This window comes from Leptodactylus fuscus, chromosome 8 (assembly GCF_031893055.1).
Source record: "Leptodactylus fuscus isolate aLepFus1 chromosome 8, aLepFus1.hap2, whole genome shotgun sequence".
NCBI lineage: Eukaryota > Metazoa > Chordata > Amphibia > Anura > Leptodactylidae > Leptodactylus > Leptodactylus fuscus.
Window position 1 is genome coordinate 53,026,347 of NC_134272.1, and position 26,999 is coordinate 53,053,345.

General features: G+C 41.2%; 1 protein-coding gene across 4 annotated transcripts in view; it reads left to right on the plus strand.

Annotated features, from left to right (window-relative positions):
* The window catches only part of MRTFB (myocardin related transcription factor B), a 200,679-nt gene extending 173,923 nt beyond the window's left edge, over window positions 1-26,756 (plus strand). For all 4 annotated transcript variants that reach the window (XM_075285771.1, XM_075285773.1, XM_075285774.1 and 1 more), the window contains 7 exons: window positions 672-822; window positions 3,664-4,656; window positions 6,939-7,094; window positions 7,605-7,763; window positions 8,888-9,022; window positions 12,209-12,269; window positions 21,266-26,756. In XM_075285771.1, coding sequence (XP_075141872.1) covers window positions 672-822; window positions 3,664-4,656; window positions 6,939-7,094; window positions 7,605-7,763; window positions 8,888-9,022; window positions 12,209-12,269; window positions 21,266-21,792 — 2,182 coding nt within the window. In that variant the 3' untranslated portion in view covers window positions 21,793-26,756. The remainder of the gene's footprint in view (window positions 1-671; window positions 823-3,663; window positions 4,657-6,938; window positions 7,095-7,604; window positions 7,764-8,887; window positions 9,023-12,208; window positions 12,270-21,265) is intronic.
* The last annotated feature ends 243 nt before the right edge of the window (window positions 26,757-26,999 follow it).

Consider the following 26,999-nt stretch of genomic DNA (forward strand, 5'->3'; position numbering starts at 1 on the left):
GAAATGACTGGGGATGATACCAAAGTCTCCATACATAGATTGTGCCCCTATATACGGATATGTCACTGCTGTATTTAAGGCTGCTTGGTAAACACTTTTAGAATATTTTTTATTAAACTATTATACTTCTTTTTAATAGAAAAGTTCTCCCTAGCAACCCTCTAAATTGGAAGGAGATCCATCCTGTATTGACTTTGTATTGCCGGTATCTACAGATTTGGCAGGGGGCTTATTTCTGATAGCTGGATCTCCACCTAGAAAATTGCTTCTGGTGTCATATGAAGGTTGGGAGTTTCCGCTTTCATAGGCTACCAGTTCTAGCTATAATAAAATCTGAGAAAATCACTAGATAAAAACACAGTTGGCAATGTGAGCTTTAAAAGGAGGTAAAATAGGAAATAAATAGAGATGAGCGAGTACTATCCGATCGAATACCTCCCGGCCATAGGTATGCGTGTAAGCGGCCGAACACCAAGGGGTTAAGCGCATCGAATATTCAATGCATTTAACCCCTTGGTGTTCGGCCGCTTACATTTCGAGTCCCTGCTACATACTGTCCCATACTATAATCACTACACGATTACATTATAATGGTCTATTACAGCCTGAAAGTGAAGGTGGTGAATAAGATCTTATAGTAATGTATGTTTTTTTTTTTATTTTCTTTTTAGGACTTTGAATGACAAAACTAACAATGGAAACTCCATAACCAGCAATGTGAACACCAGCGCCTCCTCTGTCCAGACCATGACTAACAGACAGAACAGCATCCTCCCATTTAAGAAGGCTGGACCACTACCTTCCAACCTGGATGATATGAAGGTAAAGCCAAAGCAATGTGAAATATGAAATCTGCAAGCAGATTATATGGTACATGTGATAGATCAGCTTTCACATCACATTTTATAAGTGCTATTCATTTGTGAGACTGGCTATGGGGTGGGGCTCAGCTAAAAAGGCAGGGTATAGTTTCTTAAGTCTACAATTTTACGCCTCATAGTCAAGGTGTTTTATATTTATAAGGATAGCCTTCAGAGGACACTAAAATCATATAATAGAAAATATATACATATTCAGTGGTGTAACTAGGAATGGCGGGGTCCTGTGGCAAACTTTTGACATGGGCCCCCCCTCTTCCCCTGACCTACACCAAAGACCCCGATCGACCAACATCCCACCCACGCACGATTATGCCCCATAGTGGCCCCTGCACATAGTATTATGCCCCATAATAATTGCCCCTGCACACACTGTATGATGCCCCCATAGTGGTCCCTGCACACGCACAGTATTATGACCCCATAGTGGCCCCTGCACATAGCATTATGCCCCATAATAATTGCCCCTGCACACACTGTATGATGCCCCCATAGTGGCCCCTGCACACACACAGTATTATGCCCCATAGTGGCCCCTGCACACACTCATTATGTCCCATTGTGGACACCCATGAACGATTATTATACAATTTTAGCAGATCCCGGACTATAATAGTCAGAGTGCAAAACACAAAGCAAAATAGGAACACAGTATATATGTAACAATAATAAATTATTGAGTTCCATTGTATATTCTACGCCCTATAGATACATGTCCTTACCACCAAAATACGAACGACAACCACAAAGAGGAGGTAAGTATGACATTAAATATACAAGATGCTAATAAAAATCTCAAAAATCTTTATTATAATAATTTACCACATACACAAGATAGGACAATGTAAAGGAAACAAATGTACACATACAAAAATGGGTGTAGTGGGATGCCACAGCCAATAGTAGTCCCTGTAGATACTGCTAATTTACCTCACAAAACATCAGAAGTACAAAATATACACTCATACCATGTATTGAAACTCACATAGGTGAGTGTTACCATCAAAAAACAACCATATAGGACCTGAATATGAATCCTAATGTTTATGTTCACCCCTTAAAAAGAGCAATAGATGTTATAATGTCAAAATCTGTAGGTCCTATTGAAGTATGTCTTACTCCCTATGTACAAAGAGCGGCACACACATTGCCCTCAGAGGTCCAATAACCACCATATATTAGGAAGTAGACATGTTGTAAGTACAAAACAGACTAGTATGAACACTCACCCATGGGGAAAATTGTAGGCAGATCACCAGGGACGGGCACCCACCACCCAAACCCCGAAACGCGCGTCGGGGTTTGGGTGGTGGGTGCCCGTCCCTGGTGATCTGCCTACAATTTTCCCCATGGGTGAGTGTTCATACTAGTCTGTTTTGTACTTACAACATGTCTACTTCCTAATATATGGTGGTTATTGGACCTCTGAGGGCAATGTGTGTGCCGCTCTTTGTACATAGGGAGTAAGACATACTTCAATAGGACCTACAGATTTTGACATTATAACATCTATTGCTCTTTTTAAGGGGTGAACATAAACATTAGGATTCATATTCAGGTCCTATATGGTTGTTTTTTGATGGTAACATTCACCTATGTGAGTTTCAATACATGGTATGAGTGTATATTTTGTACTTCTGATGTTTTGTGAGGTAAATTAGCAGTATCTACAGGGACTACTATTGGCTGTGGCATCCCACTACACCCATTTTTGTATGTGTACATTTGTTTCCTTTACATTGTCCTATCTTGTGTATGTGGTAAATTATTATAATAAAGATTTTTGAGATTTTTATTAGCATCTTGTATATTTAATGTCATACTTACCTCTTCTTTGTGGTTGTCGTATAATAGTCAGAGGCCCAAGGGGGATAATGCAAACATTAAAAACACTGTTACTTACCTATCCCTGGCTCTACTGCACTCCTTGGTGATGTCGGCCATCTTGAAAGACGTATGGGATGTCTCATGACCCGGGTCTACGTCACAACACATGTGGATGCAGGCCCCGGTCATGTGACATCAGGGACATCGTACTAGTAGGCCTGAAGCCTGCCTGGAGAGGTAAGTAAATGGGGCCCATTACCGGCTGGAGCAACGGCCTATTTAAAAAAAACAAAAAAACGCAGTAGTAGCAACTGTCGCTGGGCCCCTTATGGTCCCGGACCCCGAGGCAGCCGCTACCGCTGCTCCCCCGGTAGTTACGCCACTGTACATATATATATATATTGAGATGGGGTTTGATGAAATATATTGAGATGGGGTTTGATGAAATTAGAGAAGCATATTTCTTCCTTTTATTGTTTTTGTTTGCAGTGTGTGAACAGGGCCACATTTTCCACAACACTCATTTATTTTAGGTGAATTTCGATTAATAACTAAAGACTTTTTGCAAATCCCCAGTTGTCATTTGAGGAGTGAATAATACATGTGGCTTCGCAAATCCGATTAAATCATGTACTTTATAAGCAGACTGCTCAGACACTGTATTTTGGGAACTGTATAAAGGGGAAAATTATTACCAGACTTGTCATATCTTCCTGCATAATCGTAAGGAGGCAGTCAAGTGCGCACACTGGTTTTGTATATTTTTCTGGTTACCATAGTTAATTTAAGCCGGCTTTCTACGTAATACAATCACCTATCACTCAAGATTAAATGTAGCTTGAGTGATATAGAAAATAAGTACATACTGAGCAAGTGGACGTGTTCACAATAGGCTGGTTAGGATATACAGACAGTAGTGACGTAATGCTTACTTATCACGTCTTTTATTATATTGTAGGTTGCAGAACTCAAAATGGAGTTGAAGTTGAGAGGTTTGCCAGTATCCGGGACAAAGACGGATCTCATTGAACGTCTGAAACCGTACCAGGATTTAAACAACAATGGTGTTAGTGCTAATAGTGCCACAGTTGTGACCACCGCCGCCATCGCTACACCTCCAAGTAGTGCTGCAGATGATGTTACAATGGCAAATACCACTGCTGCCATGTGTAACTCTATACCCAGCGTCAGCTCGGAAGTAACCTCCACCTCAAATGGAAGCAGCCAGTCAGCTTTGGATGGCATCAACTCCCCTTTACCCATGTCCCCCACCCCTTCTGAGCAATCCAACTTCAGTACCGAAGACACTACTATGACAGACACATTTGCAGAGATTATGACCATGGTGTCTCCCTCCCAATTTATGAACACCTCACCTATGAAGATAAATATAAATGAGGATAGCATGGGGTCAACCAGTGTAACCACTACAAACATGGATTTGGATGCTGCAGAGAAAGACCGCAAGCTCCAAGAAAAAGAAAAGCAGATTGAGGAGCTGAAGAGGAAACTGGAACAGGAGCAGAAGCTTGTGGAAGTGCTGAAAATGCAGCTGGAGGTGGAAAAGCGCGGCCAGCAGCAGCCATGCTCTAATGTCCTAGTAAATGTGGATCAGAAGCATTTTAATGCAAAAGTTAAGGAGGAAAACCCCATGTCTGACTGCCCGAGCGCTACACAGACTGTTCTGAGTGGTCACTTGATAGGACAGCCCTCAGTGACCACTGGCGGCCAGAGTATTATTGCCAACAACACTGTAGTCATCAAACATGAAGTTCCCCTAGCCAATCCTGAACATCAGAATATAATCCAGCAGTTTTATGTCACATCTCAAAGGACACCTCAAGCCGCAGTGGTGGCTCAGCCTCAGGCGCTGCTAACTACACCCACCGCTCAGATTCTGCTGCCTGTCTCCATCAAAACCACCAATGCAATGCAGCTGTCAATGGTTCAGGTGTGTAATTTGTAGATTATTTCACATACCGTAATATAGATATTGTTTTAATGGTATCTTCAGTCTGCACTTCTGGGCACAACTGACCATATCCTCATTTGGTTCTCACATTATATCCTTGATTTTGTATGCCCAGTGAAACCTTAAAGTGATTCTCTGGAAATTGGAAAACAAAGACTGTTCAGGTAGCAGCCTGGGCACTGACTGTGAAGCTGCGAGGGGGGTAGTTGCGCTCCACAGTCTTCTGCAAGTGGGTACCTATAAAGGCCAAAAAGATAAGAATGATATTAAGCCCCGACACCATGGCCTCCACCAGCAGGAAACCCATCCTAGTCACCTTTTTGGGTGGGTTTTATGAGGCAGAAAGCACTGGTGGACATTTGTTTTTTTACAATCCTACTCCTGTATGTAAAACAAGCTCTAACTAAAGGCAAGTTCCCTGACAGTTTTTTTTCTTTTTTACCTGATTTCCAGAGAACTGTTTGAGCTGTGATTGCTACTACAAGAGGTTATGGTTATTATGGTTGTCTGACTTGGTTTAGGGAGATCTCTGCACTCGACCACTCACATATTCTCTGCTCAGATCCTTTGTGAAGTCATAAAGTTTAAGGAAAACTTTAGTGCCGTGACCGATGTGATCCTGTATACCTAACGTATTACTGTGAACACACAAATACAATGAGGAGTTCTTAGGCTTCCCCTAGTGGTGGTTGCAGGTAGCTGAATTTTTTCCACTTAAAGTGGTTTTCCCATGAACATTACTAGATTTAACTTTGTAGACAATTAACAATTAAACATTTTTGCAAATATAAATAGATAAAATAAATAAATATTTTCTCTAACCATCTTCCTGATAACAGTCTTTTGTCTTGATCGGATGCCCATGGATATGACCATGAATGCAGGAACTGTCAGAAACTCAGCCATGATTTCCTTCTTGTGGACAGGTTATCAGGCAGGGACACCACATGTATGAGAAGATAACCAGACCATAGAAAGTTCCTGCATTCATACTCGAACCCAGGGCAATCTGATAAAGACAACAGAACACTAAGATGGTTAGAAAAAAATCTATACAATTCTACAAATGTACATATGGTTATGATAATGGGGATTTTTCCACACATACATTAATGCCTTAACTTCAGGATAGGTAGTGAATGTGTTACTGTCGGTACCCACACCAATCACTAGAACAGTCCTTAGTCTTTGTTTCCTGCTCACCTGCAAGACCAGGGTGACAGGCCCTATCCAACCTGCATGGGACTGATAGCTAACCACAGCATAATGGAGAAGAAATTTACCCTCACAATCCTTATCTTTCACAATATCTTATGTTGGGGGAGAGTCGGAGTCCTCCATCTTCCACTTAGACAGCTTTAGTCACTCATTGTTAGAAGTTGTCAGTAAGATGAAATCCCCGTAAATGGGTGTTTTGGACTTTTATTTGCCATTGGCTTTAGCAAACAGGATCTGTTGATGTGAAGTCAACAACCCATGGCCACTGAGGCCGGTGACTGGCTGCAGCAGTCGGGTGCCATTGACATAATGTCGCCGCTGCAGTCAGGTAAACAAATCCTGGCAGCGGAATAAAGTGACTGCTGTGGTACGTAATGCTACTTTTTTAGTGTAGAACCTGGACAACCCCTTTAAGGGCCATTTCACAAGGCCGTGTCGATTTGGGGAACAGGGACAGTGTGATGGCCACATTTACAAGCCCAACTGCAGTTCATGAACTTCCAGGATCCTGCTGAATTCCAGAATAACTGCGACTCTGTCAGCCTCATGTATACCAAGGTGTTATGTGAACAAAGCCTAAATAGGGATCGGCAACCTTCAGCACTCCAGATGTTGTGAGACTGCAACTTGCCATAAAAGTGTAGTTTCACAGCAGCCGGCATGGCAAAGGTTACTGATCACTGGCCTATGGCATTCTTATAGGGAATAGCCACTCTCAGCAGTGGCCTTTATTCTAAACTTCTGATCTAAAGATCCATTGGGACCTCCAAGGAGATTAACTCGTGTACACAACACCCTTCAAGTAAAATGGAGTACAAAACTGACAACCATTTTATTATACCATTAGTTATTCCTGACTGCTCAGGAACTTCTGGCTGAATGTCTATGAATCTAGTTAGAGAACTGCAGCCTTGTTTTCTGTATATTTGTGACTGCAAATGAACTGGGATGACATGTGGAAATGATAAGTTTCCCACTACACACCCTATAACTTCTGAATCTCCAATGTACATGAAATACTTATGTTTTCTTATAATCTTTAGGCTCCATCGCAGGTACCAAGTACATCTCAGCCTCCAGTTCTGAATTCTACCCCTGCTACCCTGGTCCAAGCACCTTCTGCTCAGAAACCTCCTGTATCGGTGGCACAAGAGAAGTTTACACCACATATACTCAACCAGAACCCGCAAGCCAGAAAGGTTTGTGACTCATAGACATTATATACTCACTAGTAACATTATATACTGATATAGATACCGGTAGTTTCTTATCAATTACTCTGTGGTTCACATTGATATTACCTTTGGTTAAAACATACTTTTTTTCCCATAAAAAGTGTATTAGCGGTTACATCCAGCAGGGGGGGATAGTGCATTCAGTTATGTAACACAGATGAAATATTACAACAGTACCACAATGGGTGACAATAGTCTGATTTCCAGATTTTTACCTTCTTAATACAGATGCATTTTACCATATATTGACACGTCAAAGCTAAAATAGTATAATGCTGGTTATTAAACACATACAGTAAAACAAAGCCGGAAATGCCCCTTTTTTGCTCCACACATATAGATTGCATCTGCCAATTCCTGGGCTACTAAACAGTTTTGCATTACGCTAAATATACACGGAGTGCCTCTTTAATGTATCATTTTACAAACTTGTCTATGACTTGGAGCGTAATTTGTTGTAACACTTAACCGTAGGTCTGTCCACCTTCAACGGCAAACAGCGTGTTTTCGTATCAGCAAAACCCAGTCACTTCAGTTCCGCCATCATTCAACAATAATGTATTGACTACTTCCCAGTCTGTAAGAACACCGCAAGCTGCACCCGTACAGAATGGGCCCACATCACTTCATGAGGTCAGACACTAAATGTACTTGTCTGTAAGTTGTAATGCGCTTTGTCTTATGCTATGAGTCCCAGGGATGGAGGTTCTTGCTTATTCTGAGCGTACATACCGAGTGGTACATCTGTTTTTAACATTTTAAGCAATTTCTTTCACAAATATATATTAAAAATATATTATTGAACTTGTAGAGTTTTTCTTACAAAAACCCCCAATTTCTATCATCAGCAACCCAAAGCACTATAAACATGGTGATATTACATTCAGCAGTGTTATTATGCCATTGCTCGCTATGCCCCCTTTCAGCATGACATGACTGGCTGCCAATCCCCGAGTACAGCTGTAACGTGCTGTCCATAGCGCCTTCACTTCTAGGGGTAGCCAAAGGCTGCCAATGTCACAATCACATATACAGGGACATTGGCCTTGCAAGAATATTAGAATGTTTTACATTTTCTGTCATAATTTGGGTATGTTCACACAGCAGAATCCGGTGCTGTTTTTAAGGAGGATTTTGCCTCACACTCATCATCATATTCCCTCCTGATTCCCCCTCTTATCAGCCTCCTGGTCAGTCTTGCCATGGATTCTGCAGCTCTTGACTTGGAAGAGGAAATTGGGGTGAATGTTAGCCTCAAATTTCTCTTCTTTTTTAGCCATGTGACTCTAGTTCTGGCGTTTCACTTTCTCACTGGTTTCAAGATCTGTGCTTGATGTCAGTGAATAAAAATATTATTTTGAGTCGGGATGAAATCTGTCGTGAGCATGTGCTGCTCTAGGTGCGCACCTCACTGTACCAGTGCTCTTACATCTACTGTGTGGAGACATAGATGGTGAAGCAGTGACCAAGGCACCCGTATATTGCCCAAGAAGTCATGCATAGCCTATTATTCAGTATGAAACCTTTTGGGTTCCCAGGAGATCAGTACTATACTAAGAGGAGGATATACATTCATTTGTGGTAGAGGGTCAGACAGAGAAATTCTGCACTGTAAGGGTTATATTCCTCTGTGCAGGGCAATCATACCTGGAATAAAATAGATATAGTATCTTATTACCATGTTATTAGTTGTATAGTTTTCATTCCCTATGCTTCCATGATAATTCCTTACAGTTGTGTTTCTGTTCTCTCCACAGCCCAATGCCACATCCCCGTCCCAGCAGTACATTGTTCAGCATTCTGTGTTTAACAGCTCAGCTGCTAAAAATAAAGACCCTCCTCGCTATGAAGAGGCCATCAAGCAGGCTCGTAATATTCAGTCTCACCCCGAGGTGGGTCCTTCACACTGCACATAATAATGGTTTGCTGTGACCACTAACAGATAAATCTCTGTGTTTTGTAAGACTTTTGTAAAATTTTGGTGAGAGGTTTTCAATGGTGGGTTTTGGGCGCTGAGACCAACTTTGCTAAAACGAAGGGGCAGAAAAACTAGTTCAGCTGTTTCTGATCAACGGAAATTGGAGCAAGTAATGCATGGAGTCAGGGAGAATTTGTTAGGACTGGCATTTGCTATGCCTATGTCTTAATCAATTGCCCTGCTGGTGCAAGATGCATTACAATTATTCTGGGACGTCTCGGGTAGTCTTGTGTGCCAGAACTGAAATCTACACCAACCAAAGGGTGACATTGATTTCAGCTATAGCTCATTCCAGTTTTCTGGTGGTGAGTTATAGTAAGTCTGACACGCCAAGGCGACCGGCCTTCTGTCTTACATATTATAATATACCGTATTCTCCCATAGGCTTTGTATGACACCTTTCACTTTGCTCTACCAAGAAGCATGGTGCCCTGCCGAACCTGTCTTACCTCTTTGCTGTTGTAATCGGTGGTGGTCTCAGCACACAGACCTCCACAGATCACGGACATGACAAATCTTTTTTTGTAACTATAGATACCCCTTAACTACTTCACAAGGAACAATCAGATCTGGAGCATGTGTTATTCCTCTGGGGTAACTGAAAGTTTTACATGTGCGTCACAGTTTGGCCATGTGGTGGCACTGTTCTGTTGCTTCTTGCCTGGAGTTAAAATTAAACTCAGGTTTGGGCCATAAATATTAGGGAACCCAATCTATGATCAGTTCTATCATATAATATTATTATTAGAACCACTCCATGTACAGGCAGCAAATAAGCCATTTCCTATCATAATATTATTATTGGAATTGCTGTCTTTACAAGCAGGAGCATTTCCAATATTAAGCCTGCAGAGCTGGTGAGAAATCTGATCTGTCAGCAAAATACCAGTCTTATTCTTATTCTTAGAATAAGACTGGTATTTTGCTGAAAAATACCAGTCTGTACTCTGCAAACTGAGTTTTCATAGGAGCGGTCACATATTGATAGTTACTGTGTATAGTATTGGATATTGAGTCACCCCATCCACAGAATACAAGCTGTCATACATGTCAGCCATGCTTGCAGCTCTGTGGCAGGGAGTTTTATTCCACTTTTATATCATATATTACAATCCTTATTGCACCAGCTCTTACTGAAATGTGGGCACTTTGTAAAACTGCATTGCAGGGAAAGTGAGTAGTCAGGGCACAGACCCTTCCCATAGGATGTCCACAGCTAAAATCCATTTTAAGATATCTGTGAAATCACAAGAATGGCAACATGTTTTCAGTCCATTTTTATAGGACTGTCCCTTGAAATCTAGCCTGTTGCGAGTTGTCTCATCGTACATTGTCTACCATGATAAACTTCAAATTGACTATTATAATGTTGAGAATCCACATAAATGTCTTTACCTTCTCGTAAACCTTATAATTTCAGGATTTATAATGTTTTATTGTAACATCTATGTGTTCAGACGTGCTTTGATGTTCACGTATTGAAGTCTGTACTGGTGTGAGTGAATCACGGCTCAGGTATTAGAAACATCTGTCAGACAGAAGTGGAAACCATCAATGCCGAATAAAAAAAGGAAATTAATAAAACTTTCCTGAAAGACGCTTGTTTTCACAGATTGCAGAAAGACAACACCCAGCCCATATTAGCATTTAAACATATGCTGGCCTGTCTGGCCCCGGCATCCATGTACAATAGAGGAGACTTTCTATCAGCACTCCATGCTATGATTAGAAACCCAACTACATCTTTCCAAGATGCCGTAAAAACCACATAATAGCAGAACTGGGACTTGTGTCCTGTTTCCCTCTGACTCACATCTTCCATGGTCGTATTAAGAGAAAGTTATCGTAAAATTCAGGATCCACCTTCATGTGTCGGTATAATACAGAAATCTCAGTGTGTAAATGGAAACAAAATCTTTATTCATCCAAGAATTATCGCGTTATATTCAGATGTATTTTAGGCGACTGCTGATACAAGGTAACTGTTCTTAGGTTGGAAAGAAACCCGGTAATAGTTGTAAGTGTAAATGATGGTTTTTATTACTATAGACAAACAGAATATCCTTTCTTTAGCTTTTGAGCTTTTTGTTTCTTCTGCAATGTCTTCTCCTCGGCCAATGTGGAAATGAATAAAAAAAATAGTGTGTGCCCAGCAGTCTGACCGTATAGTCCAGCACACCATACTATAGCAGCCGTCCCAGTTTTCCACACTTATAAGTTACTTATTATACGCTGCTACATTCCTTGATGCAGATTTGCCAGTCAAGACTTTAAAGGACCACCATTAAAGCAACTTTTTTTCTAATTACCACGTCGGAATAGCCTTAAGAAAGGCTATTCGTCTCCTACCTTTAGATGTGGTCTCTGTCGCGCCATTCCTTAGAAATACCAGTACTTACCGGTATGCTAATGAGGTCTCGGCAGCAATGAGGACGTCCTTCCTCTTCATCTGCCTCCTCCCCTTGTCTGTCGTCTTCTTTCTTCGTCATGTCTAACGCCTGCGCAGTCAGCTGCAATTGCGCGCATGCACAGTATGCTCCTCACATCTTTGCCGAACAGTGTGTACTGCACATGCTCAGTAAGGTCCGTACAGCCCTCTGTTCGGCGTACTGCGCATGTGCACAATTGCAGCCCACTGCGCAGGCGTCAGACATAACAAAGAAAGAAGACGACAGACAAGGGGAGGAGGCAGATGAAGAGGAAGGACGTCCTCATTGCTGCCGAGACCTCATTAGCATACCGGTAAGTACCAGTATTTCTAAGGAACGGCGCGGCGGAGACCACATCTAAAGGCAGGAGACGAATAACCTTTCTTAAGGCTATTCCGACGTGGTAATTAGAAAAAAAAAAGTTGCTTTAATGGTAGAATCCCTTTAATAAGGGTCTCTATGAGATCGGTAATGGCAGCCATGTCATCACCCAGCTTTCCAGAAGCTTGTTAGAGTTTTGGCCGATTTGTCAGAAGACAGTGACTATTACTATTACTAATAGAATATGTTTACTGTAAGTACATGACAACGTTGTTACAAATCCAGTAGATTTATGTAAGAGGTGAAAATCTACTATATATTTCATGGATTGTATTTGTATTGCTATATAGGTAACAAATGCACACAGTCAGCAGATGGATGACTTGTTTGATATCCTCATCAAAAGTGGAGGTAAGAAAACTCAAAACGTCTAGCCAATACATAACAGAAAGTTTATGAACATCCCATTTGCACACAGCAAAAAAAAAAAAAAATAATAATTCACACATGCATTTTGTAATGAGTTTATTGTGGATTTACACCATGGAATTCATCTTTTGCATCAACGTTTGTGGCTATATAGTTGATAAAATGTGCTTGTAAATTATCCGTAAGATCTTTACAGACACTTAAGGGGGTAAGTCTGATGACGACAAGATTATTGACGATATATAGCAACGAAAAGGGGAAACTTTGAGTGTAATACAGACAGTATATATACCGTATTTTTCGGTCTTATAGTCTGAATGTGGGATGGCCGCGCTACTGCCACCGCTGGTTTTCTTCAGCGGCAGGAGTGTGACAATACTGCAGGCCCCGGCAGCTAAGACACTCCCCGGCATCCGCCGGTCTATTACAGCAGATGCCGGGGACTGTCTTAGCTGCCGGGGCCTGCAGATTGCCGCACTACTGCCGCTGAAGAAAACCAGCGGTGGAAGCGCGGCCATGCTGCAAATCCGCTCCTCCTCCACAGGTCCCGGCAGTCAGTTAGCCCCGGGGCCGGTCCCCACCGGCCCCATACCTTTAGTGATGCAGGCCGGCTCCTGCACGGCGAGGCCGCAGGAGCCGACCTGTTCCAATGACAGCTTGTCATAGATATATATTACTATCGCGGCTGGTCTATGACCCTCCGCGATGGTAATGTATAGAATCTCCCATAGACGGCAATACACTTGTATTGCCGTCTATGGGACTTGCAATCAAATGATTGCAGGTTCAAGCCCCCTAGGCGGGGGATAATAAAATAGTAAAAAAAAAAAAAAAAAAAAACCACTTAAAAAAAATATAATATAAAATAAATAAAAGTTCACCTCCTTTCCCTAGAATACATATAAAAGTATAACATTACTGTGAAACATACACATTAGGTATCCCTGTGTCTGAAAATGCCCGATCTACTAATATTTTTATGTACAGTGAACGTCAAAATCAAAAGTGCTAAACTGCCGGGTTTTTCTCTCTGTTTTGCCTCTGAATTAAATAAAAGGTGATCTAAGCAATAAACATTTCCCAAAATGGTATATCTAAAAAGTACACCTGGCCCCACAAAAAAAACGCCCTATACATCCCCGTACAGCTGCAGGGTCACCTGTCAATGCGGCCTTGCAGCTGTTCCAAAACTACAACTCCCATATATTAAATATTTTACCATTTTTTGCCTGAAAATTTTTTTTCCCTATTTTTCTCCTCTAAAACCTGGGTGCGTCTTATAGTCCGAAAAATACGGTACCACGATATATCGGCACAATATAAGTTATGTATTTACCGTACAAAGCTACCTAAACCTGTTCTGTATAAAATAACAATTCTAGGATATCTTTTCTTGTGTTGTACTGTCCCTCTGTTATCTCCTAGAAAAATGGCAATATATTGAGAAGTGGGTGCATCCATAAGCATTGTCTTAACGTCAGCGCTGATAGCAACTGGTATCATCCAGTTGTCATCAATTTATTCATAAAACTATGGGGGGGAACAATAGAGGAATAGCGCAGAGACTTAAGACTACATTCAGACGACAAAGGTGCAAAACAGCTGCTGAAAACAAGTGTTTGTGGAGGGATCCGTGAAAACAGACACAAATAGAATGTGTCCTATATTTTGATGGCCCATGACAAGGGACTATAAAAATAATGGTCACGTGAATTCACTGATATTGAATTTAATACTTCCGTGTAATGTCCATTTTTTTTTAGTGGACGTCACAAGGCATCATAAATTCATTGTCAATAATCACTGTTGTGTGAATGTAGCTAAAGCGAATATGCCTCAGAATTGGTATCTTGAGAATATTAGTATTTTATAAATCTATGCCTAATAAATCATGTCTATATTTATGTCCATGTATAAAATGCAAAATGGCATTCACAGGTGAGTTGTTATTGCACAATAATTTCTTCATCAGAGTCTCCTTATTATGGTAATAAAATATTCATCATAACACCCTCAGTCTCTGTATCTGAAATATATTGTCTTACCTGTAGCTTCCCTAGAATATCTCACATACTCCATGTCTGCCGCTTTACAGTATGGAATCATTATGGACATTTTCTTGCTTCCTCCATGGTACCATATGTAATGAACCACTGCCTTCCAGGGTGGTTATGATCCAAAAGTGACATGACCAAAGCCATCAGTCTGGCTCTCCCCTCCTCTCCTGTAGTCTCTGCTAGATAGCCTCTTGCACATGGCCAGGTGTACTGTCAGTTTGCTAGCCGTGTTTTTCACAGATGGCACATATAATCTATGGCCTCATATACACAAGCGTGTGTAATATTATGATAGTGTATGGGGCCATGAGCCCGGGGCAAAACTCAAGACAAGTCCTATTCCTGTCCATTTTGTGGCCCGGGGAGACTAAAGTATATTAATGGTCTGTGGAGGTACAGGCAGCACTCCGACGTCATACGTGTGCAGTCCAACCACAGACCCAGCTCACGCACATGGTTGTGCGTATGAGGCCATAACTGTATTACGGGGGGCTGGCTTTACTATGTTTATGTATTCAGCAAGTCCCCATAAAGCCGGTAACTAGCAGTGAATACGGGAAAGAGTAGAGCAACATGGAGGCTGGGCGTTGGTTCTGATCCATGTGATTTGGGGTCTGGAAACCCTTGCTTCATTACAGAGAACACCGCAGAGCAAGTAAATCTAGAAATTCCCTGGAGAACCCTTTTAATAAGTTGTAGAGTCATATAGTAAGCGGGCCTAAGGGGTCCATAAGACCAATGATAATCTTAATTCCATTTCATTTTGGGATACCACAGTGCAGTCTCCATGCAGGACATGACAGTGACCCCTAATAAACCACTGGGCTGCCGGCTTATATTGTATAAATCTAGCTTTGGTTTTGCTGTTACACTGGCTACAAGTATTATTTTCCTTGTATCACATTTTACGGATTGAAAACCTCTTATGATATTGAAAAGCTGGATCTTCCCAGCATTAGGATTTGTCAGATCTTCTCAGAGATATCACGGCAATGCCCTTACCACTATGCTGTGAACTCTGAAAGTCTTGTGAAATGGTCTCTAAGACACTTTTCTGTGGTATAGAAGTTATTTTATATATAATATGTGTTTTCTATATGTCAGAAGCCTGCAGCCCAGCTTCAGCGCCTTGACAGTCATTCTCAATGAGCAGCTCTACTGATAGGAGAATGACAGACTTGTGTTACAGGCATGTTGGCCGCTGACTTGAAGACTGGAGCCAAACTTAAATAAGTAACAGCTGAAGGAAAATTAAACCATGAATTGAGGAGGCAAAGCAGCCGTCCTTTGTATGCAGAGCTCATTGCAGCAGTCTGTTAACCCTTGTGCTGGGGCCTTACCAGGCTTTGCTGGGCTTCATACACCATTTCTTTCAATTTTACTGGAGATTTTTCATAAAGTTATCAGACTGTGCTAGGTCTAAACTTAACTGGTGCAAAAGAATAAAATGAAACAATCTGAACTTATTCAGACAACTATACATTGTTCACCATTTACCACCATGCTCCTGACTTAGTCTATGACTGTAGCTTTACAGCACTGATAGAGAGTCTGTCACTAAAGATCAAGAGTTGTAAACACTAGTGAAAGCTAAAAGTGGAGCAATGGTCCTCAAAGAATGGCTGCAGCAACCTGGTAGGTATGGGCAGCTCCCCCACCAGTTTTTAGAAATGGGTAGTCTCATGTAAAACTACTAGCAATGCTTTTAAAGAACCCTTCACCTGGACAGGCCCCTTTATATTAGGGCACCACACTGAGTGCAGAGCAGAAATGGTTCATAAGTAATCCTAAGGCCACATTCACACTATCATTATTACATTCCATTGCTTTCAGGATGACAAAACCGGAAATGAATGGTAGTAGAGTATCGGACACAGATGACGTCCCCTCCATCTGTGCCCATTTCCACTGCGTATAACGTCACAATGACGGACACTTTCTTCACTCAGGTTTGTTTACTTTTGTGAAGGAAGAAAAAGCCCTGTATGCTGGACTTGTTTTTTTGTCCTAAAAGTAAAAAACATGGCGGAAAAAAAGCAGCCAAACACCTGACAGAGAGGGCCTTAAGGCCCTTGCAGATGACCATGTCCTAGGTCAGTGTGCTATAGCCAGGGTTTTCTCGGATAGCACACGGATCCGTTCATTTCTATGGGCCCATGGATCACACAGTCCTGTGTGCGGACCGACAGTCATGGCTGCAAAATATGGAACAGCTCCTATTCCTGTACGATTTTGCGGCCGTGCTTCCGCGATTCCTATTCATTGAAGCATGGGTGTGGCACATGGATGAGATCCGTGTGTCGCCTGTGTGCAACCCAGCTAACTCCAACTCTGACTCCTGCTCCACCACAATGGAGGCAGATACAATAAAGCTCCTCTTTTTCTATCTAGTAATTGACGTCTTATTAAAGCAAACATCTAATTGATTATACAATATTAATAAATGCATATTATAGTATAAAATAATTAAGAATTTTATTTTGAAGCCAAAGTTGGTAACTTATTTTATTTTACCCAAAACTAACTCCGATTCCACAGCCCTGGTATACACAGAGATATCACGGGATAAACTGTAGGTTCTCATCATATTACATCACTTCTTTTAGCTTGAAGACAGCGTGGAGCAGTAACCTCTAACCTTTAGCTGGACAGCAAACTTAGTGTCCCCTAAAAGTCTGCTGGGCGCTCAGACTTTTTGGGGGCAACTTATTTTAGCTATTCAGTGACTGCCGCAGTCCACAAGATTCCATTCACTTTAATGGATTACTGACAGGTTGGAGATCATTGCAGTGGTCAAAAGGTCGTATAAGCTGAAGCTGCATCTCAAAATGTCACGTGAAATCCGGGCTTAACCTGTGTTCTTATTTAGCAGTGAAACGTGTGACTGTGGTGTTACATGGACGTTACAGTAGTGTGTCCTTCCCAGTAATACTATCTGGTCTTACCTTTCCCGGATTCTTTTTGGTAGACTACCGCTCTTTATGGACTCCACTATAAATTTGTCATCTATGACACTATTTGAGATGTGCGTAACACCATTTTTCTCCCAAGTTTTGTCTCTGAAGGTAGATGAGATTTATAGCAGGCTCTTTCAGCACTTAATGGGTGCGTGTGGCGCATGACATCATTTCCCTTTTATATTTAGCACCTAAGGGAGACAGAGCAAAACCTGCAGCTTGAGAATCCATTACAATACTCCGCGGAGAGAGCGTAGGCTGATTATTTTCATGGCAAGCGGTCAATTCTGAGCTCTGTTTCATCTTGCTGTCAGAGAATCCTGATGTTAATGAGAGTGCTGAGATTTAAACATCTGATAGCTCGCAGTCCGCTTGGATTTCAACCACATCCTCAGCGCAGCACAAGTCTCCCTTTTCACAGTAAATGTATGGAAAAAAGAGATAAAAAAAAAGCGATAAATCGCCTTCAGCTCAGGTATTCACACACAACGCACCTTTTTTCCCTCTAATAAGTTGCCACATCTTGAGTAAAAACAAGTTACCATATCCCCTTATCGTAAAATCTCCCCTAGGCCGGGGTCCCATGTGGCCTAAACAAATCCCCTCCACGCATTGCCGAAAAATACACGCTGCGATTTCCAAAATTGTTGCAGTTTTGGAACTCGCAGTATGTCTATTATACCTATGGAAATGCTGGTGGTTTCCCCCATAGGTATAATGGAAGCGGAAAGTCCACAGAGGAGACCTTTGCAAACTTTCTGTGAAAAGCTTTACAGGGAAAACTGCGATGCATTGCCGACGTGTTTTTTTTTTCTTCCATCAGCCCTTTTTTGCTGCAGTTCACTATGTGGGGCCTTAGCCTTAAAGGGATTTTCCATGGTCCACATGAAATGGTTGGTGTTTTATGCCACTGACATTTTGTATGGCTGTTCTGTACACAACACTTTATTTACATTGAACACAGCACTTCCTCCAAGAGCTTGGGATTCCACGTCCCATGAGTCCTTGCAGCCACTCATAATGCATCGCACAGCCCGGCCGCTGCGTGTGATAGTTTGTTCTCTCTCAGCCTGTTACCCAGATGGAGCAAAGTGAGAACAAAGTAAAGCCACCCACTCTTTCCCCCCTCACCCACTCTTTCCCCCCTCACCCACTCTTTCCCCCCCTCACCCACTCTTTCTCCCCTCACCCACTCTTTCTCCCCTCACCCACTCTTTCTCCCCTCACCCACTCTCCCCCCCCCCCCCCCATTCTTTCCCTTCTCGCTGTGGACAGACCCTCCTCCCTTGGGATTTGGCGACACAGCTCTCTGGACTGAAGTCAGATCACCCAGACAAACTGCCCTTCCCTCTCCAGTAGCTCCAGTGTTGCTCTCATAGTACATCCTAGTAGCAGATCGCACCAGTTTCTACTACAATGTTAAATTATTTTATTATTATAACCGCCGCTCCTGCAAAACCCCTTTAATTCTTCCTTTCATCACAACCATTACAGTCTGAGAATTTGTATTGACACAACTTCTGTGTTTCTAAAAAAAAAATAATAAATAAAAGTAAAAAAAATTTTGCTAAAACTTTGGTGTATCGTTATTCTTCCTGGAAATGTATGTAATATTGGCACCTGGGTGTTGACCATTAACCTTCTCAATGAGATATGTCTGAGCAGAGTGTACAGTGCAGATTGTGTAGGCCATAGGCCAGCAGCTACATGGCAAGCTACAACTTCCAGTACGCTCCATTTACTATAGGAGTTCTGAGAACAGCTGAGTACATGCTGGGAGTTGATGTTTCACACAACTGCAGTACAATAGGTTGTTGTCTCCTCAGATAGGCGCCTCCAGTCAACAAGGCCCAATACCCAATTGTCAGGTTGTTCATTTCCAGGAAGGACTACAGAGGGACAGCACAATAGAGTTTGAATAAACAATGCCCCAGCATTGTTACAATGTACTGAATAACATACATGTCAGGAGAGTGGATAGTACCCTTGTTTTAACTCAATAACACTGCTAAATTTCAGTAAAACCTGTTTCTATTCCAATATAATCAATAAATTGGTCACTGAAAATAAATGCTTATGTAAGTATATATACATATATCCTCAGAATGAACTTTGTCCACATGGTGCACACGTGTATGTCTTCCAGTAAATTTGCAGGCGATGTATTCTTTCCATACATTTTTATCTCCTCCCATAGACGCAGCCCTTAAGACATTGAAATTGCAGCTATGGCCGTATCTATAGCCAAGCATATATTTAGTGTTGATTTACTACGTTCCATATTTCCAGAGGATTAGGCTCCACTTTAAAGCTTTGTTCAGCCATATACATGATAACAATACAAGAGCTGTATGTTTCCCATGGCATACAAAGAAATGACTCCTCCAGTTTGGAAAATCTATTAGCGTTGAAGGCTGGTTGTCGGTAATTTATCACTGCTGGGAATACAAGTGCCGGTTAGTATCAGACTCTGAGAAAAGGTTTTATTGTCTAGGAGGATATTCTGTTTAAAATTGGATCCGGATAAATGTATACATCTGGAAAACAACAGAGAGCTTTTACATGATCTTTCCTTGAAGGCATTGTGTGTCTGACAAGTGCTATTGCTAACTGCTTATCTGATGAGCACAGGAACGTATTCACATTCAGGTAGCACTTAATAAAGACAGTAATGGCACACCGCACTAGACAGTGTATGTAACATTTACTAACTCCGTCAGGACCCTATAGAAGCTCCAGATAGTTTTTCTATGACTGCTCCTCCGCTTTCTTAAGGAGAACTGAAGCTAATTGTACTATAAAAAGTGCAACTGCTGTCCTTCACAAATACACATATACGGCTCTTCACATGTCACATTCGGCTATGTCAGAGGTATATGATGGGAGTATTCCCTGGTATATGTCAGTATATAGGCATAAAAAAAGAAGATGTATAACTTGTGGTATACATTGTTTTCACTAGACTTTTTTATGCAGTAAAACAAAAACATGATGTGGCCTACCACATACGGGAAGGACGGTTTGGGGTGAAAAGAGGAGAAGGGCACTGCTTAGGCCGAAATACAGGATATTTGGCTGTTGCAGAAACAACAGTAAAAAAAAAAAAAAAAAAGTTTTACAGACCCAGTAAGGTGAAGGAGATTTCACTTACTCTCATCCCCACATATGCAATATGTTAATTTTACTTGCAGAGATGCAGAATTTTCCCCATGATCTTATACGAAGGGGGGAGCAAAAATTAAAAATGCGAAAGAAAATCTGTGAATTTTTTTTTTTCCCCTAGTTGTGACCTTAGCCTTAATCTCATGAACTTGCACTAGGAGGCAGCAATAGGCATGGGTATTCTCCACACCACATCTAGGTCACAACTTTGCTACCTCCCTCCTTAGGAGATATACACACTACTGTTATGAGTATCCATTGCCCTTATCCATCATAGGGTGAGAGTGATGGACATTAATGGTGGTAAGATGATGGATGCAGGATTGGGTGGGGTAGGGTGATGGATGCAGGTGTAGCCCCCTCCTTCTTCCATCAGAAAAGTAAAAAAAGAAAGCAAGTCTTTTAGTGATGGCTTTATCCAAATCTGTTCAGCCATTCCAAAGATATAAGCCTTTTTAGTGTCGATGCAGAGTAGCGTTTACTAGGCAAGTGGCCGGTAACACTGCATAATATACAGCACACAGGGGCTCTGTAGTGTTACCGCCCACTTGGTTAGTATAATTTGCATTAACACTAAAAGGGCTTATATCTTTGGAAGGGCTGAACAGATTGACTGCGTCTATCAGATAATGTATGTCATTGGGCTTATCAGAGCTGGTGGCAGGTCCTCATTGAGATGATGAACTATACAGATCTACAGTATATGGTCTTCTTCGGACTACAGATTAAAAAGCATGTTATTACTTGTATTTCATAAGTAAAGTTTTTAGAAAAGTTAATATTTGTCTATTTCATTTTCCAGAAATTTCTCCTCTTATAAAAGAACAACCTTCTCCAATATCCAAGATGCGACCGGTTACTGCCAACGTAACCACCATGCCAGTGAACACCGTAGTGTCGAGGCCACCACCACAGATACATGTAGCCCCTCCATTGTCTTTGGAACCAACAAACAGCCTGTCTCTTAGCTTAGAAAGCCAGCTGGAGGCGTTCTTAGATGGCACCCTACTACCATCAGGAACTAACATTCCTCATCTAGAAAGCCATAGTGATGTTAGAGATACGTTTTCTCTAATCGATGACCTGAACAATGATCTTCACAGCTTACTGGACCATGATCCGACACCAATGGAGACCACGGAAACCCCATTCACTGCAAACAGTTGCTTATCTCTAGACCTCCAAGATGCAAACCTGGACAACATGGAGTGGCTGGACATTACGATGCCCAATTCCGCCTCTTCTCTTACTCCTTTAAGCTCCACCATCCCAAGCATGTTCTCCACTGAATTTTTGGACACTAATGACTTACAGTTGCAATGGGAGTAAAAATTTTACTGTAGATCTGGGATTTTACTTTGAAAAAAAATCTAGGCTGGAAACCGGTTGTAATTGCGGCAATTACACCAAACAGCGGGCTACAAAGTGATCTGCAGCATTGAACTGCACTGGATTCCCAAATATGTTACTGGCAGGCCACTAGGGAGAGACACTACACTGTACGGGTGCAAACCAAATGTAAATGGTGACCAGTACTGGTAGGTCAAGAATGCTGATCAGATCTGAAAACATTAGGGGATTATACAATGGAATGATCATTGGGGTATCTGTATACAATTCATCATTAGTGAGGACGTCTGTATATTTTATTTTTTCAGATTTTTTTTTCCCACTAAACGTAACTGCACTTGACTGTTCCTGTGAACAGGCTGAGCCAACATGAATACATGGCAAAGCACTGACTGGTTCAGAGTTCGCGCTCGGATCTTCACAAGATCTGCAAAGTGAAGACTTGCGTAATGCGTTATTTGCTTTCTTTGTCATGAAAGGATGATGTAAAGCATACATTCATATAATCTACATTTACTGCCATTTTCATCAACCGACAGAATTTCTATTTCCAAAAAAAAAAAAAAAAAAAACGCAAAATCTTCCATTTGTAAAGCTGTTCTTGTATCATTACACAAGCGTCATTGTATTGCTGGAAAATGCTGGTTTAATGTGTTTGTTTTTACAGATTTTTTTTTTTTTAATGAAACTTTACAGATCGTGTTGGTTTGCTTTATTTTATATTGCCTTTTTTTAAACATTAAGAACAAAGGGATTTTTATGGCCGCCTCTCCTAGACCTACTGTAATATACTGTAAATTGTATGAAATAATTTTTTTTTTACGGAGAGGTCACCTGCTAAAGATTAAGCGCACAGGGTTTTTTTCCCGATTTCTTTCCCAAAAAGGCATGCACCAAAATTATTAAAAAAAAAAAAAAGACTAGAAAATATAGATTCTGGTCTCAATATATGGGAGATGAAAGGGATATGAGCATAGAGCTGTCCACTACAAAGACACATGTACATAGAATATTTTTGGAAAAAGTTGTAAACCTTGTAAATAATAGTTATGAAGGGAAATCTACAAATGGAGAAATGGGATTGTAAATACGTAAAACATAGACTGGCGTTTCCTTGACTAAGAGTAGCGGTATGCTACGTCTGCATGTAGTAAAGGGTATAAATCTACAAGAAGGGGAACCTGCCATGGTCATACTGGGTTTTTCGGATAACGTTCACTTATTTCGGGTTCACAAGAATATTATTGAATTTGCGATTCCATGTTCTTATCTCGAAGGGTAAAGCAGTATTATAAGGAATATCCACTGGTTATAGGAAGGAAGCCAATGGTGCAACACAAGGAAAATACCACGTTTCGGTTTTAGCCACCATACCGTCATTTTGTTAAGATTTCTCACTTTTCAGGTTGTTTTTGTTCATTTTCAACATGGAGAATTAACAGGAATAATCCTCACACTAATGTTCAATCGTTGTAGGTGGTACTGGATTAGAGAAGAGTGATTTTTATTTTTTTTCCCCCAAAAGTAGTGTCACTCTTGTCCATGGTGTCTGGTATTGCAGCTCTGCCCCATTGACCCATGGATAAGAGCAATGCTGTTCCTGGGAATGAGGCAGATCTGACAACCCCCTGTAATACCACAGTTTATGACAAAGTTTTGATCAATAGATCTCGATCTTGTTCGTGATCAAGTTGGAAACCCCTTCTATTTCCCCACGTCTGGCCTTGTTATCTGTTTATGGCTAGCAGTGCTGTTATAAAGTATGGGGCAGCGGCTGTAGAAACATTAGTGCCAACTTCTATTTCCATCCGTGTACTACAGACGGCCTTTAGGATATCTAAGAGCGTGGTAATGCAGAGCCCTAAGGCCAGGCTTATCTTGACGTTGTCTTCTCTTGCATATTTCCATGGTAATGTGATATAGATTGTCACAACAATATCTATATTATTGGGAATAAATCCAACCGGCTGTCAAAACTGCTTAGAAAATAGGCCTTGTTGTAAGGCGCGTGTATTTGTAATTGGCGAGTACGTCCAACTGTAACTATGGAAAGCGTAATACAACTTCATGTTATAACATCATGTGCACTAAACTATAATCTAGTCCGATGGTATTGAGACAAGACGTGTAAATAAGTTCACCTTTACTAAGATTTCTTTAGGGCTTTGGTCAGTCTGCAGCTAAAACGCTGAAGATGATGGTGCGAGGATCTGTTGGCGAAGAGAAAGCAGATCCCGAATTACGGACTAGTGTATGTCCGCGGTTATATATGCAGGTGAAGCTTAACATAAAGTAAATCTATTTTCTTGCTGCTTTTTCTATGACATTTTTGTGCATGAGCCACTTTGCAGTTCATATTTTGACATGTGTGGTTTCCCAGTAAATTCTTTACATGTAACCGCCGCCATTCTGGGTAATGCATTCTGATTCTCATATTTAACTACATAGGGCCAGAAAATGAATTGGGTTCATTAGAAAATACCACAAATTGCCTTTCTTGATGCTTAAGGGTTGTAAAATGTTTAACGTTAACCCATCAGCAGGAAATACCCCTTTACATGAGGCATCAAAAAGTGATCGCCGTGACCCCATAGCCGTTTCCTGAAATGCCAAAATTAGGGCGCCAGATATATCCCTGACTGTTAGTCATATTATCCTACAGTCTTTCTGTAGATACAGGAATATTACATGAATGGTGGGCGATTTGAGATTTTTTTGGTATTTCAGGGACGCATTGTGGATGAAGTTGTGTTTGGTAGGAGCTCTTAGTCTGGCTGCCATATCTCAGGACGGTGATCCTTGGGATAATATTGCAGTCCCCTGAAGAATCACTCCCAGTAGGCCCAATAACATTTCTCTGTACATAAGGCTAGTTTGACACAAGCGTATTATGAGCGCATTATTCCTTCGATATTATGGCCCCGACAGTGGGATTGCTGAAACTAGCCATAGTATACATTATACAGCATTACCTTCATTCATGTGCTTCTTACTGGGTTTGTGGTTCTTACTGTTTTTCCCTTTTTACAAGTATATTATTTCATGGTCGATCTACGCTTGCATTGGTCAGCTCAGTCCACCATTTTTGTTGACTTGGCAATACGCATTAGTTGTGATATTTTACATCGGTCACGTTCAGCTTGTCAGCTTATTTATCAGGTAGTATATTATGTGCACAGATGTGTATTTATATCAAGAGAAACCGTGAAGAGTTGAATAATTAAATTCCCTAAATTCTCTTTATCCATCGCAGTTCATCCGTCTATAAAAGAGCTCCTATGTTTTATAATTTGTGCATCCATAAATGTCCAATGCGGGTCCCAGCCAAGACTGCGGGTTGTATGGATATGCTTTACTTATTTAGACACAAGTCTGTGGCCCCAGTCTAGACACTGAGGTCTGGTATTGTATGGATGTGCATCTAATACAGCCTTGGACACTGAGATCTTGGCTCTGGGGGCCACATGGCACAGTGTAAGTCACAGGGTACAGACAATCTTATTTCTTTAAACCTTGAGGTGTTCTGTGCAAGGTCGCAGGCATTTAGGATGACCTGGCTGTCCACCGCAATGGTCACTAAGGGTATGTTGATACCACTATAACTGTCCATTGCTCTCATCCGTCAGATCAAATTAACATTCATAGAGTGAATGGTGCAGATGGAGTACCATCTGTCTGCATTCACTCTAATGTAAAATAAACCCAAAAAAACTTAACTGTAGTGTGTCCCCTAACCTGTGGCTCCCAGCTGTCAGGACGTGTCAGGAGTTGTAGTTTCACGAAAGCTAGTTGGTCTTACATAACCCTGGTAACAATGGATCCTTTTACATTGGCCATCTTCAGCCTGGAACAAACACTGAACTATCATTCAAACTGATCGGCAATTAAAGGACTTTTTATATGGCCTGATACAAACCTATATGGAGTCGCACAGTTGTTAGTGGATAGGGTTTTCATGATGGTCGGCAGCACATCCCATATACTTGGTGTGATGGGCTGCCGACAAGGATTACTTTTAGGCCTGCAACAAGATCAGCCGACTAGCCTGCGATCTTCAGGAGAAAAGAAATGAGAAACGTTTGAAAGATAGGAAAACATTAAAAAATAACCTAATAAATGAGTTGTCATTTTCAACTTGTGTTTAATTCACGTACTGAGCTGCCCCCGGAGAAATTAGGCATCAAGGTGGCTCAAGAGTTACCTGTGTAATGCAGAGAAGTGCCAGCAGGAGAGGCTTTATTTATAGCCACTCTACGTTTTGGATGACAGATGGGGGTCCTGACCAGGAGACCCCCCCTCTAATATGACTGAAAAGGGCTTTTCAACCACGTTACCATTTAGCACCAACTAATGGATGTTTCAGACAAATACTATATATTCCAAGTTGCCTAACACACCCTAAGCTAAACACAAGGAAGATGACTAAAGCTCTGCAAGATGGATAGCCAAAGGGGGTCATTGTGATGATCGTATTATTGAGACTTTAACTTTTTTTGAGGAAACCACAAGAATTAGTTCCTGATACCTTCATAAAACAGTGAAAGGGTTCGAAGCATCTTTACTATTGTGCTGTTCTATGTTATTGGTGGCTCGCTGCTTTAAGACGACATTGCAGTGCGCAGTGACCTGGGCTGCCTCTGTACACCCCTGCAGATCTGAATGTGACTTTGTTCAGGGGCCCATTCATGTATTGCCTTTCTATGAAATTTTTTGATGCCTTTGTATTTGCAGTTTGCACCCCATGCAATCAATTCCATATCATGATGTTCGAATGCCAGATGTTTTGCACATTGTACATATTGTAATGCATACTGTATTTTTATATGTGTAGCACATTTATCATTGGATATTTTGTACATAGTGGCAATGTTGTAGCTACTGATAAATTGTTGAATAGGAGCATCATTTTTTCTGCATTTCTTGTGTTCCAAAATAAAAATAAATTCCTTTTACGCTGTAGTCCTTGAGTTATCTTTTATGTCCTCTCTAGACCCCTACGTTATATTACCCAAATAAACTAAACCCAGTGAAAGGTATGTAAAGCTCTAGCACGATGTACTAGCTCAGAGACTAATTCACCACTTTTATTTCTCCACATCCGTCTATCCGCCATTTTAAATTAAATGCAATAAACAATGGTAGAGTCAGCACTTGGCTATCCTCACACCAAGGGATAAATAATAGGG